Source organism: Calliphora vicina, chromosome 5 (genome assembly GCF_958450345.1).
Source record: "Calliphora vicina chromosome 5, idCalVici1.1, whole genome shotgun sequence".
Classification (NCBI taxonomy): domain Eukaryota; kingdom Metazoa; phylum Arthropoda; class Insecta; order Diptera; family Calliphoridae; genus Calliphora; species Calliphora vicina.
This window is the reverse complement of record NC_088784.1, coordinates 87656430-87671512: the sequence shown is the minus strand read 5'-3', so window position 1 is coordinate 87671512 and position 15083 is coordinate 87656430. Positions and strand designations below refer to the sequence as shown.

At 29.2% G+C, this 15083-nt stretch overlaps 1 protein-coding gene across 4 annotated transcripts in view; it reads left to right on the top strand.

Annotated features, from left to right (window-relative positions):
* NKAIN (Sodium/potassium-transporting ATPase subunit beta-1-interacting protein) overlaps positions 1–12364 on the top strand; it is a 106637-nt gene extending 94273 nt beyond the window's left edge. Inside the window, exon 6 of one of the 4 annotated variants that reach the window (XM_065514185.1) lies at positions 9815–12364. In XM_065514185.1, the coding sequence (XP_065370257.1) occupies positions 9815–11148 (1334 nt within the window). In that variant the 3' untranslated portion in view covers positions 11149–12364. Of the gene's footprint in view, positions 1–149; positions 356–9814 lie in introns of those variants that run through there. The other 3 variants (XM_065514188.1, XM_065514186.1, XM_065514187.1) reach the window with 3 other exon arrangements.
* The last annotated feature ends 2719 nt before the right edge of the window (positions 12365–15083 follow it).

Below are 15083 nucleotides of genomic sequence, written 5' to 3'. Positions count from 1 at the left end.
CACCCATTAATACACAACATTTCGCCCGATAAACTGCACTATTCTATACTTTTTCGTTAATCGCTAAATGTGATGTATAATTTTTTTTATTTTCAAATTATTTCGTTTATCAAATGAGTATCGTATCGTAAAACTTATTTCTGTTTTAGCCTGATAGACTGCGATTGCTGACGTTTAACAATGTAGTTTTAAGCTAGAAAGAAAAAACCATGAAAATGAAAAGAAAATGCATTAAGGTTTCATTTGATGCCCGAGATCTCTTGCTTAAACTTAGACTCGTTAAAGAACTTGTTCTCATTTAGACTTTAAAAATCTGCCTGCCTTAAGCTGCCAAATAAATAAAAAATAAAGTGCTGTATAGTATTGTTTCAGTTTTTTATTATAAATATAAATATTTTGTTAAATAAATTTACTTTTGTACTAATCTTACAACATTATATTGTTTCCTAAATGTTGTGTACTAAAACAAGAAGTGTGTGTATGTTGTGTTGTTTGTTTTATTTCTTATTAAAAATTCAAAATTTTTTTAAAAAATATTGACTTACAATTTTATTTTGTTAATGTTTGATGTGTGTAAAATATAAGTTGGTTTCTTTGTTGTTTTTTTGTTAGATAGCAACTGAAATTAACGATCAAAAAACTAAATTTCAAAATTTAAATAAATTATTTCTTTAAAAGGAAATAATTGTGGAAATTTAAATTTTTAAGAAATTTGCAAAAATTAAAACTAAATCTAAAATCCATTTTCTCAATATCTGGTTATTTTTTAAAGTGGCGATATACTGACATTTCTCATTTAAAAATTATATTAATTGAAAGTATATCGTTACCGAAAATATAATCAGAGATTGAGAAAATGATTCTAAGTGAGTTAAAACAGAAAGAAAGCTTTTTTTTGGGAATAATAAAGTAGATTTTACAAATGATATACATAAATCTAAAGCAAATAATTATAAGACAACCCAGTGATTTGAAAACAATACAAAAAAATCAAAATTTGTTATAAATATTAAATAAAATACAAGGAAATTAAGAAACTAACATGATAACATGGAATTAAAGTGGTTTTTAAATGAAATTTATTGAGATTTTTCTAATTATAGCGATTTATTAATTGTGGTGCTTTTTAAGGAAATAAATAAATCGCTAGAAAACATACTGAATAAAAAAAGATCGAAAACGTTTGAATAAAAAGAATTTTATAGCTTAGTTGATTTTAAAATAAGATTAATTTCAAATATTTCAGTGCCAAAAATTTAATTTTCTATTTAATATACCCAGCCGTTCCAAAACCAGAGTAAGGTTCGACTTTACTAACAAAGGGTAGTAAAACTCTATTCTCAGTTTGACAATTTTGATGACCATTTTTTTTTATGGTCCTCCAAAGTTTCTGAAAATCAGTGGGCCATCAAAAAAAGGTGTCATCAGTTTTTTGCCAACAACTCATTCAGACTTGGTGTCATCACGGTAATGACAGTATAGGTGCGACTCTACTACCAAAGGGTAGTAAAACCCTATACACAGTTTGGCGATTTTGGGGACCAATTTTTTTTTATGGTCCTCCAAAATTTCTGAAAATCAGTGGGCCATCAAAAATGGTGTCATCAGTTTTTTGCCAACAACTAATTTAGACTTGGTGTCATCACGGCCATGATAGTATAGGTTCGACTCTACTATGAAAGGGTAGTAAAACCCTATACTCAGTTTTGCGATTTTGGAGACCAATGTTTTTTTATGGGCCTCCAAAATTTCTGAAAATCAGTGGGCCCCCAAAAAAAGTTGTCATCAGTTTTTTGCCGATAACTAATTCAGACTTGGTGTCATCACGGTCATGACAGTATAGGTTCGACTCTACTACCAAAGGGTAGTAAAACTCTATACTCAGTTTGGCGATTTTGGGGACCAATTTTTTTTTATGGTCCTCCAAAGTTTCTGAAAATCATTGGACCTTCAAAAAATTATATCATCAGTTTTTTGCCAACAACTAATTCAGACTTGGTGTCATCACGGTCGTGACAGTATAGGTTCGACTCTACTACCAAAGGGTAGTAAAGCCCTATACTCCGTTTGCCAATTTTGATGACCAATGGTTTTTTATGGTCCTTCAAAGTTTCTGAAAATCGGTGGACCCTCAAAAAAAGTTGTCATCAGTTTTTGGCCAACAACTAATTGATAATTGGTGATACCGCTCAACTATATATGGTAGTAATATAACTAAAAGTCCACCAAACAAATTTAGTTTAGATTTTTTTGCCAAAAATTAGCTATTTCGTGTCCTTTTATTGAAAAAAAAATTTGTAAGAAAAACTTTTTTTCACTTTTTTTTAGAATAACTTACGGACTCTTATTTTTTCACTAACAATATTTAGTAAAGTTGTAACTAAGGTAAAGGGGAACATATTAATACAATGTGATTGTGTCTAGGTACTCTAAATAGCTTATAAAAATCACTTTATATCTTAAAAAAAAAACAAAGATTTTTTTGTTAAAAAAGTATGATCAAGTGCACACTTTTTCTCTGTTGTGCTGCAATAGCGAAAAATAGGAAAATAATTAACAGTATGATCACGGCCCACCACGTTATCCAATCTTGATCATATAAGGCCGACATTCATTGTACATTTTGAAGGAACATAACACATTTTGCATGTAATATATGAAAAAAAAAATTTCAAAGGGGGCAAATTTGTCGATCTTCTGAAGAGTAAATATAAGCTTTTTATATAAGTATTTGGTATTAATGAAAATCTTAGGACTTGAAGATTGATATTTTAGTAAAATTAAGTAATTTTATACATTTTTCGGATATCATTTACCTTAAACACAAAACGATTTTCCATGAAGATAAATATAAAATTTGAATTATTATAAAATGCTAACGGCTAAAGATATCGTAACAAAATTTGGAAATAATATAGATCTAAATATCCTTAAGTCAATGGTATTATAATTATTGCCATTTATTGTTTCCAAATACCGAAATTCCTGAAACGGTGAAAATGTGTTCCAAAAACTGAAAAAAGGGCCCACTGTGACATTATTTACAGTGCGATAGTAAAAGAATTTAGTATTTATTTCAGTAACAAATAGGGCTATATAAATAATGAGATTTTTCGAGGATCGGTGCTTGGCGTTTTCAGAATTTTTTACTCAAATCTAAAATTTTAGTGGTAGCCCCTTATTTTATTAAAACATCGCCAAAAATAAATTTATGATCAATTGTGAAATGTAGTGATCAGCTCTGAAGAGCAATAGTGTCCTAATAATATCGAAATTTAAGAAGCAAAAGTCCTGATTACTTGAAAGCAAAATTTCAATAAATATCATTCTTTTAAAAACCACTATCCAAGCTAGAAAAACAAAACAAATTTTTAATTTTTTTATTTACTAAATAAATAGCAGTTTACATTACAACTGCTTTGTGCTCTTTAAAAAAACCAGCAGCTAAACATTTTGTTCAATTTATTAAAATAAAGCTGAATTTAGCTGAGCTAAAAAAACAAATTTTTTATTATATAAATTTAGCCTTCTTAACAAGAAAATAATTATTATTAAACAAAGAAAAAAAGAAAAACTTATATATTAACAAATAAATGTAATTGTTTTATTATTTTCAACTGTGATATTAAAAAAAAACAAAAGAAAAAACTTTAAAAATCAAAAATATATTAAAACAAATTATGTATGTTTAAACAAAAAAATAAAATAAAAGAAAATATTAAATAATTAAATGTTTTATGTGTAGGAATTGAATTCTTAAGAAAAGAAAAAATTTATGGAAAAAATAAAGCTTTTTTGAAAAAAAAAACCGAAAACTAAAGAAAAATTATATATGAAATGCCTTCAAGTTTGAAAAACATAAAACAAATTAATGTAAAATTAATTATTTACAAAAAAAAATTAAAAAAAAATTAATAAAAATATTATTAATAATAAAAGCAAAAAATTTAAATTGTTAACAACCAAGAAAAACTATTAAAATTGTTATAATGAAATGAAAAAATAAAAAAACACGAAAACTTAGAATATATTTCTAACTATTTAACTAATATTTTTTAAAATAAAAACTATAGTTTAACTTTAACATTATTACAAAAAAAAAAAAACATTAAGAAATTAAAAACTAACAAGCTTCAATGTTTAATTTAAAGTTGTTTAGTTTTAGTTTTTTAAAACAAATTCGCAGAGAGAGCCTTTGACTATAAGGCTTACGACGAATTTGATGGAAATGACCTTCCACTTGAACTTAAAATTAACAAAATAATTAAATAATAAATTTTCATTACAAAGGAACAAGATAAAATGCTAATGTTCTGATAAGTTACTACTTGTTAAGACAAGGCGATGAATTAATTCATTGATATCACGAAAATAATTATATAATTTTCAATTGTATTTCAAATATTTCCAATTATATTTCAGAATTTTGCAATTGTATTTCCGAAAATTTCAATTTATTGCAGAAATTTCCAAATTTATTTCAGAATTTTAGAAATTTCAAAATATATTTTAGAAAATTTCGAATTTTATTTCAGTAATCTATTCCAGAAAATTCCAAAAATATTTCAGAAATTTCAAATTTATTTCAGAACTTTCAAATTGTATTTCAGAATTTTTCAATTGTATATCTGAAACTTAAAAATGCTTTCTTTTTGAAACATTTCTTCAAGGTATTGGCCATTGCTAGCTATGACATTTTCCCATCTTTTTGGCAAAATATAGATTCTGAGTCAAAAGACCTGCTCATCTTTTGAGGCCAATAACGAATCAAGCCAATTTCGGACACTCTGTTCTGAAGTAATGCGTATCCCAGAGAGAGCGCTCTGCATCGATCTAAACAAATAGTAGACGGACGGAGCAAGGTCTGGACTATAATGTGGATGAGGCAAAACATCCCAACTAATGTATAAAATGAAACTAGTCAGAACCTTTGACTTGTTGTTGAATACAATATTGAGAATATTTATCAAAAAAAAAAAATCTGAAAATGTGCAATATTTTCGAAAGATTGAGTGGCATATTTTTTAATCTAATTGAGATATTGACTTGAACTTTTTTTGTAAGACTAAAAATTAACTATCTAAACAACAAAAATCAGTTCGGAATAAATGTGAATCAAATTGGTCCTAATCAGGCCTGTCACACGTTTTGTTCGGAATGGTTTCAATTCCGTAGTTTTTATTCCGATCGATTTCGTTTTAAGTCTTCAGATTCCGTGTAACTTATTAATTCAAAAAATATTTAAATATTCTGTATTTCTGATTTTAATTTGACAACGTTTTTAATATTTGAAAAAAGTGAAGTTTTTGGTACAGAAATTGATTAAAATTTTTAGAAAAACAAATAAATATAAAGAAATATCAATTCCACATTGAAAACTGAAAGTGGTTTCATTCCGAAAGAAATTTTCGTTTTACTTTTTCTGAAGAAGCTGAATTCTGAATTCCACTTTCGATCTGTGACAGGCTTGAATACTTGCAATGCTATTAAAATTTTGATACAAATTTTAGTTTTAGAAACTCAATAAATATGTAATATGTAATAAAATCTTTAGTTATCAGCAGAATTCAATGAAATTTTCAAGGTTTTTTAAATTTATTATTCTAAATAACAAAGTGAAAAAAAATTGTCAAACGAACAAAGGGAATCCCGCAATTCCTAAAAATTGGAGCGAAAATCCTAAAAATTTTATTTTTTTACAATTTTGCCCATAGGGTCCACATTTCCTTCGGCGCTGGGAAAATACTTTGGGGATAAATAGGGAACATATCAAGGTTTCTAAGGCTGCTTTTAGTTTTCTGATCCCGGCTTTGGGATTTTAGAACATGTGGCCCAATATTGAAATTTTGATAAAAAATAGGTCAATTTCCGAAGGACGTAAGGCCGACATATTCGAAAAATAGAACATATTTTTTATACCTAAATGTTCTACGTAAAGATACCTTACAGAAAAACATGAAATTGTTATATTTTCATAAAGAAAGTTTTTTTCTTTTTTTAAAAAAAAAGTTAAGTCACCTTTTCGCCCAAAAAACAGCAAAATTCTACTATTTTTGGAATTTTTAAATTGAAAATCATTTATTTTTGGATTCATAATTGATATTGCTCTGAAATCTTTTGTGTATTATTGGTAATTTAGTTGTCTAATTAACAAAAAAAAATTCGACTCCATTTGGTCCAAAAGTACGCCCTATATTTTTAAAAAAGCGGACCAAGGTATGGCAAAATTTTAAAATTTAAATTTTGAAATGCCTTTAACTCGGAATTTATTAGAGATAAATAGCACACCCAAGCATGTGCTTGCGCTTTCCAAAAATATTAAAATCTTTGAAATCGGATGGGAAACAAAAAAAAAATGGCACGTGTATAAAAATTGTATATGTCGAAGGTACCCTAGTTTGAGCTCCCATAGTGCCGCCCCTGAAGCATTTGTAGAATCCATTTTAATAACTTAAACTCGAATACTCCTTGGCTACGCCCACGTCTAATTTTATTCCGATCGGACTAGCCGTTTATAAATGCCAGATTTATTTGCAAAAAATTTCGATTCTGCCCCACTGTGCACACCTGATAAAGCTTCCTTCGTGTTACAATTTTGTCTTGATATTTGCGATCTACAGTTTTCCATAGGCTTTTTATAGGATGGAGATCCAGCGCTTGGTCAGGCTACTTCAAAACATGTACATCAGCGGATTGTTACCACTCGGTTACAACTTTAGAGTTGTGTTTGGTGTAATTGTCGTGCTGGAATCTCCAAACTAGGGGCATATTTTCTTTTCTGTAACCAGTTATATTATCTTTTATGATATGAATTGGAGCTATACCATGCTCCGATAAACAGCCCTACACCATAATGTTGACACTGCCTTAATAAACTGTCTTATTTGTGAACTTGGAGATCTGTCTTCCATCACGGCCTCTTAAATTGTCTTAGTATTCATCCGAATAGAGAATAGTATTCCAATGTCAACTTTTTTTATACCCTTCACCTACATTTTTCATTTCCGACCCTATAAAGTATATATATTCTGGATCCTTATAGATAGCGGAGTCGATTAAGCCATGTCCGTCTGTCTGTCTGTCTGTCTGTCTGTCCGTCTGTTGAAATCAATTTTCTGAAGACCCCAGATATCTTCGGGATCCAAATCTTCAATAATTCTGTCAGACATGCTTTCGAGAATTTTGCTATTTAAAATCAGTCCACAAATGGCTGAGATATGAGGAAAAAACCAAGACAACCTCGATTTTTGACCTATATCTGGATTACTAAGACATTAATATAGACAATATGGATATCTAATGACAGATATTTCAAAGACGTTTGCAACGACGTATATAAGACCATAGTAAGTTGGACCTACAATGGGTCAAAATCGGAAAAAAAAATTTTAACCCGATTTTTTTTTTCACAAAAAAAAAATTGAAAAAACCAAAAAAAAAATTTTAATATTTAAAATTAAAAAAAAAAATTAAAAAAATTTTTTCCAAAAAATAAAAAACAACTGGAAAAAAATTAAATTTTGTTTACCTAAAAATATTTAAAATTTTGAAGTATAATTTGGTGAAGGGTATATAGGATTCGGCACAGCCGAATATACCACTCTTACTTGTTTAGAAATAAGAAGTTTTTCCACAGAGCTATAGAAGCCCTAATCAACATCATTTGCTCTGCGGCTAACCGTACGAGAACTAATTTTCAATTTTAGTTTAAACTCTTTTGCTAATAAATTATCTTGTCTTGGAGTAGTTAAACTTGAAAAAACCTTGAAGTTTACTATATTTTTCAAGAATTTTTTGTGTTTTTTGAAAACTGAAATTACGGAATATAGTTGTATTGTCTGCAACTGAATATAGGACCGTGAGATATCTATGGGTTACGCTAAAATTGTCGTGCAAATTGTCTGCAAAACGACTTAAATGTAAATCACAATATATGATTTGGCCTTATTCAAAATATTTTCAAACATCTCTATTGATTCTGTAGTTAACACAAAGTATGGTATATAAATTTCTATGCCTTTAACATAAAAAATAAACAATTTTGTGGCTCTCCTGACAATTTTTAGGCCATTTTGCAAGCAACACGAAGAAATATTTTTAATTTGATGGAATTACAATTGAAATGATGCTTTAAACACATAGATTATAGCAGGCTAAACAGCTACACGACTACAAATACCGTTGGTAGCATTCGTCGTCCTGCAGTCATCTACTTAATTATCATGAAATCGACAGCAACATTGTAACCAGCTGACATTGAAGTTTGACGTTTCGATAAATATTGTTCGTTTTCGCCTACGAAAATAGAAATTATCTTAAGTAGGCTACAACCACAATGGTGGTTGTGTAAATAGTCGTGTAGCTTTGATGACGTCAAAATAATTGTCTTCATATAAACGTTTGTATTTAATTTTTGAGAGATTGTGGTCAGTAGCCTGCTGTAATCAATGTGTTTAAAGCTTGAAAATGACAAGTGGAAGGTTTTTTTAAAAACAAAAAAATTAAATAAACTTCAAGCTCCCTAGTTAGAGATTAATTAATTATATAAACAAAAAACCAACTAAATATATGCATTAAAAACCCACTAAAACGAAAACTTTGAATGTATAATTACCACTTCGTTTAAGCGATTTAAAAACATTCTATATATTACAATTTTTTTGTAAAAACTAAATAAATTTAAGTAAAAAATACAAAAAAAAAAAACAAATTAATTCGAAAAATAAACAATAATTTTAAGATGAACTTAAATTTAAAGAAAATGAAAGTCCTTAAAAAAAATAAAATTTTGTTTTTCTGCACCACTAGGTGATTTTGTGAGAGGCAAGAAATTGGTGATTGGGAATTCAATTCTACGAATGTTCTTAACACTGTTTCTTTGTTTTATTTTAATTTTGTTTATGATTTTTTATTTATTTAGTTTCTAATCTTTTGTGGTTTCCTGCTGCTTTTATTTAAAAAAATATGTATTTTTTAGTTTAAAAAAAAACGTTCTATTTGTAACTAATTTCTTTAACCCTGTAGTTTTGATAACAGAACAAAAATAAATCAACCAACTATTTAGCTTGTATGTATAATTTCTCTATCTATTTAACACCATTTAAAAAGGTAAACTTAATTGTATTTTAAATTAAGCTTAGTGGTGGAAATTTGGAGAACATTTTAAAAATTTAAATACAAAAGCTTAAAGTTTAAAGTTTATATTTGTCAATAGACATTATTATAAATTAAAAATGCTGAGTTGGACTTAAACTGTTAATAGTCCTGACAAATTATATAAATAATTTAAATATAATTAAATAATTTTAATATTTCTTACTTAATCATTAAGCTTTATGAATAAACGAAGAAAGCTTTATATAAGCTTTTAACTAAAATTTCATTCGAAAGCTGAACAACTTTAAATTACTCATATATATTCCATTTCAAGCTTTTTAATCTACTCTAAAGCTTGAACATTTGTCATCAATTGATAAGAGCTTAAAAATTTCATTTATGAATACAAATGAAGTTTTAGAAAGCTTTTTCATAGCTTTAAAGATATATTTACCAAAAGCAGGTTTGCAATTGGCATTAAGCTTTAACTAATTTAATTTAATTAAAAATTATTTGAATTAAAAACTTTACCACTTTCTATAAAAAGCTTAAGCTACAATTGCAAGGCTTAAAGCTTTTAAAACTCCATAATTTTCTCCACTGTGCTTTCCAAAATTATTTTCACAAACATCTATGTAATAAAATTAAATTTAAACTCTCATACTAATTAAAATTTTTCTAATCTCTTATTTCCCCACAAAAAAATTAAAACAAACAGTGAAGCATGTTAATAAGAAATCGAAACATCGCCAGTCATTGTACTCGATTGAGTTTGGACCGAGTTTGGATACCATAAGAAGTCGAGCCGATACTATACTCGATTATGGTGACGAGCAAATGCATGAACGTGGTGGTGGCGGCTTAGAAGGCGACAACGGCGAATTGAGTCCCAAACCCATGACACCGCGACGAGTCAAAAGGCGCTCGGTTATGCACAGGGGCAGCAATAGCCGCCAATCAACGGCCAGTAGACGCAGTTCCAGCCATAGCAGCCATAAAAATACCTTAAGAGGAGAAGGAGGTGGAGGAGGAGGGTCAGCAGGAGCCGGCTCTACGGGTACTCATTCCAGAAGCAGCACCAGAAGTTCCAGACGTAAATATCATCAAAATCCCGTAACCAAACTATTGGATCAACAGCAGCAAACTACCATGCATATACATGGTCACCATCCCAAACAGACGGTGCCACAGCAGCAGTTTGGTTCATTCCATCACAAGGATACAACACCTGCCCTGACAGCCTCCAACTTGCAGTCATTGAATCAGGAAATACACAATAATATTAATGCTGTATCCTCGTCTGTGGCTGTGGGTGGTAGTCTCACCAAGACCAATAATAATCATTATCAATCATTTCGCAAGAATATACCACCAGATCCTATTTATTACAATACCAATGCCCAGACAGCTTATTTGCAACAGCAACAATGGCAGCAAATGCAACAGATACCCTCTCCCATACCCACTCTCGATGAGCCACAATCACCCACTTTAACGTTAACGCCCTCTTTGGGGGGTGGCCACTATAATCCTACCTATCAACATTCAACCACCAACCTAAACGATGGTGAACATGTCGATGAGTTGTATAATAATCGTCCACCCTCGGTAAGATCTAGTTATTCGAATTTTCATGGTGCTAGACCCATGTCTTCGTACATGACATCCTCAAATAATACGGAAAATGTCTTTGTGAGTTTAGTGGCCAGTAATACAGCACAAAATTCTGCCACCCAACATCCACCACCTTCACCGGCCATTTCATCGTTTCACCAGCAGCAGCAACAACAACAACTGCCCCATGAATCACCTTCCACACCACCACTGTATCAGCAACATCCTTTGCATCAATCATCATTAAGTCAGCACAGCCTACCACCTCCACCACCCTTGCCAGATCCACCATACACCTCGTCACAGCCTCAGCCGATACCTTTCCATAAACGTACTGCCTCCCGGGAAAGCATACGTTCAATGGCTTTCTTAAATAGTGGACCACCAGCCTATAATCTTAATTATCATACACCACCTGATTCGGAGACAACGATGTAACACCGAGAATAGAAAATTTTAAAGCCACCTTGCATCATCACTTGGAACACCGTCCATAAATATAACACCAATTTGCCTTTAGTAGTTTGTTTTTAAAGAGAAAGAAAATAATATTTCCAAGAGAACAACTTTGATTTTTGAAATTTTTAACAACGTTTTAAACCAATACAATTTAACGTATGCATTTAGAGCATTGTTGGGCTCTCATAGCCCCCAGGGACCGAACATAACTGTAAAAAACTCGAATGTCAATGAAGTTCTTAAAATTATCAAATATGAAACGAAAACCACAATCAATAGCTGATCAGATTGTAACAGAGAAAAAAAGTGCATACAATGTTAGTTTAATTGAATCGTTTATTGCAAAAACCAGTTAAGCAACAAAAAATCCAAAATTTATTTATTGGCCAATTACTATTTTGTAAAGGTGAAGCAAAGCCGAGAAATCCGTGTTAATATTTCAAACGATTTTGTTTGAAACTCTCTTTGCATTATGAGTTATGAACTAAATCCTAACAGACATAACAATTATTCAAGGACAATGCACTTGACAGCTGTAAATTTAGGGTTCGTGATGACATTCCCTGAATTGTTCATATCTCTTGTCAAATGTCAGCAGATAACTACAACAACTTGGAGATTTTATGCAGCTGATATTTGACAGAAAGTTGACTTATTTTCTCTCTCTCTAAAAACAACTACAAAAAATATTTAACAAAAACTTCCCCCCAAAATAGCTTTAAGTTTGTATTTAAATACAATTGATTGAAAACAAAAGAAAAAACCTAAATTTATTTAAAAATTTTAGTTTAAAACTATAAATAGATTTTATTTATATAAAATATTAAGTTTAATTTAGTTTTAAACCATATTTTACTAAATACATAGCAGAAATATTGCATTTGCTTTAATTAATTAAAAAATATTAAAAAATCTTTCCTATATATTATTAATATTAAGCCTGAAATCATTAAAGGAATTTTCTCTGATTTCATATTGATTTTTTTAAATTAAAATTTTCTATTTTCTTTTTCAATTAAACCAATTTTACCAAAGTACTTTTTGTAAATATTGCTAGCATTTTTTTTTAAACGATGATTTTAAATTATTATAACAATAATATTTGAAAATTATTTTATTATTTTTTTTTGTAAACACTTAAAAATTTATTAAAATTTTGTAAAATAAAGAAAAACTAAAAACTGCTTCCAAAATATACGTTAAATGTTTTAATTGTAGGGTAAAAATTAAAAACATATGGGCAATTCCATGAATGTGTCAATCACGACCGATACAAGTAAGAGTGTTATATTCGGCTGTGACGAATCTTGAATACCCTCCAGCCATCAATATGTGGGTATTTTTTTTTATTTACAGACAATAAAATATTTTTCTGATATAGGGATTATATGGGGGGTAGGATCAATTATGGACCCATCATCACAAAAGTTAAAACAATTCATAAACAAATCATTTATTGCATTTTAAAAATAAAAAAATTCAAAAAAAAATTAGTTAAAATTTTTTATTTCCAAATTTTTGCAAAAAGTTTTCTATATTTTTTAATTCGTTTTTAATGAAATTTTACAGTTATATAAACTAGTAAGCTAAATTCAAAAGTGAAAAACAAATTTGTGATTTGTTATTGAAAATCCCAAAATTCCCCAAAAAAAACTTTTCCAAATTCCCAAAAATGGTATTTTATAAATTTTTGACTTTGTTGACGGTACCGAGGTCCGGGTTATAAATTACACAGGTCAACAGCAAAAAAAGGCTTTACTAACCACTATATAGATTTGATATAGTGGTTAGTAAAGCTTAATGGTAACATTTTTTAATTCTATGGATAGATTTTTTAAAAATTGTTTTTATTTTTTTTTTAAATTGCTAATTTTTGTAGATTTATGATAACTCAAAAAGCGTTAGTCCGATATTAATGAAATAAACTTGGAAAATTTCCAATTTACAAAACCTTTAATCTGTTTATATATTGCGTTTTAATCGGCTCAGTAGTTTCGGAGTTATAACATCAAATTTAAGCAAATAATAAATAAAGTAATAAACCTGAACAAGTTCTGCCGTTTTCGATTTTTCATAAGTTTTTTAAAACTCAAAAATTTGCTATTTTCAATAGGGTTTTCATACCGGGAATTCCCGTTACAAATTTCCCGGGAATTTTGCCAGTTTTTTACTACCCGATTCCCGGGATTTTTAGTCGGGATTCCCGGGAATTAAAAACTGACGAAACTATCTAGGCAATAATAGACCGCTTATTATTATTATTATTTATTTGGGGTTTTTCGAATGAACATTCAAAAAAACATATGGAAAACTACACGATCTAGAAATAAAGGTGAATAATCTTCAATGCCAAGATTGACCAGTGCGAATTATTCCAGAAAACACTAGTAGAACAAAGTCCCCTACTTTTGATAGAATTGATTTTGGCCTTGAAAGGAATAGTCCTTGGTAACAATGACAGCTTTATAATGAATGTGTTTTGCAGATGTTTTATTATAAAAATTCACCTTTGAATCCAATAATTTGGAAATTTTCCAGATCAACATAAATTTTACACTTTCATTCATTTTACTAAAAGGCTTAAGAAATTTTTTTTCAATTCATTTTGAAAATTATTAAAAGCTAAATAAAACTGAATGAAGAAAAAAACATTTTAACTCAATTTGTAGTAGATTTGAATCAACAAAAATATAATCATTCAAAGTTTGAATAAATTCTATTATTAATTAACTTCAAAATTAATTCAATTTAAATGAAGCTTTTGAAGGAAGCTAAAGAATTAGATATTGAGAATGGATTTATGAAATGAAAGGCTGACATTTTTTAATTACGTATTAAGATTTTACTGAATTAAGCTCGAAGGTCTATATATAATGATTATAATACTAAGTTTTTATATGAAATTTTGCTATAATATTCATAGTTTATAGTAGTATTATATATTTCGGGAATAACAGGGTACCCGGGAATGTAGACAAAAATTTTACCGATTTTACTTTTCTAAATTAACTTCAATAATATTGGACTAACCCATTTGGAGTTATCATAAATTATGTAGAAAAACATCTAAAAAAATTCACAATTTTAGAAAAAAAAATTTTGAAAAAAATCATAGAATTTAAAAACTTTAACATTTTTGTACTTAGGTAACCATGATGCATCAAATCTATATAGTGGTTACTGAAGCCTTTTTTTTGCTGTTGACTTGTGTTATCTATTTTAGTTGAAGATTTAGACTTATTTATTTATTTTTAAATTTGCTTGATCTTTTTTTTTTGTTTTTTTAGAAATGCCGGACCGGTACCGTGAAATAACTCCCCACGAAAAGATGAAATAACACCCAACAAATTTTTCATACAACTTAGGACTTATTTCATTATGAAACAACTCCTAACGCATAGGGAGTTATTTCATAATTTTTTGTTGGGAGTTATTTCATGATGCAATAACTCCCAATGAAACAACTCCCAATGAATTTTTTGTTGGGTTTTATTTCATTTTATTTTGGGAATTAGGAGTTATTTCAACGTATTGGGAGTTATTTCATTTTTGTTGGGTTCTACTTTGCAAAAGCAGAACCCATAAATATCAAAAACTGGCTTCACTCAGAAAAGTTTTTTGCATTGTCGGCCTTTGGCCGGGCACAAAGGTTTTTTCCTCTGGGGTGTATCAAAAACCGGCTTCGCTCAGAAAATATTCTTTTTACATCGTCGGCCTTTGTCAGGTTGCAACGATTTCTTAATCTGGTGCGAAATGAAAATCGGCTTTCTGAAATATTATAAAACTTTTATGCAATGAAAGAAATCTTTTCTGAGCGAAGCCAGATTTTGATACACCCCAGAGGAGAAAACTTTAGAGCCCGGCCGAAGGCCGTCAATGCAAAAATCTTTTCTAAGTGAAGCCAGTTTTTGACA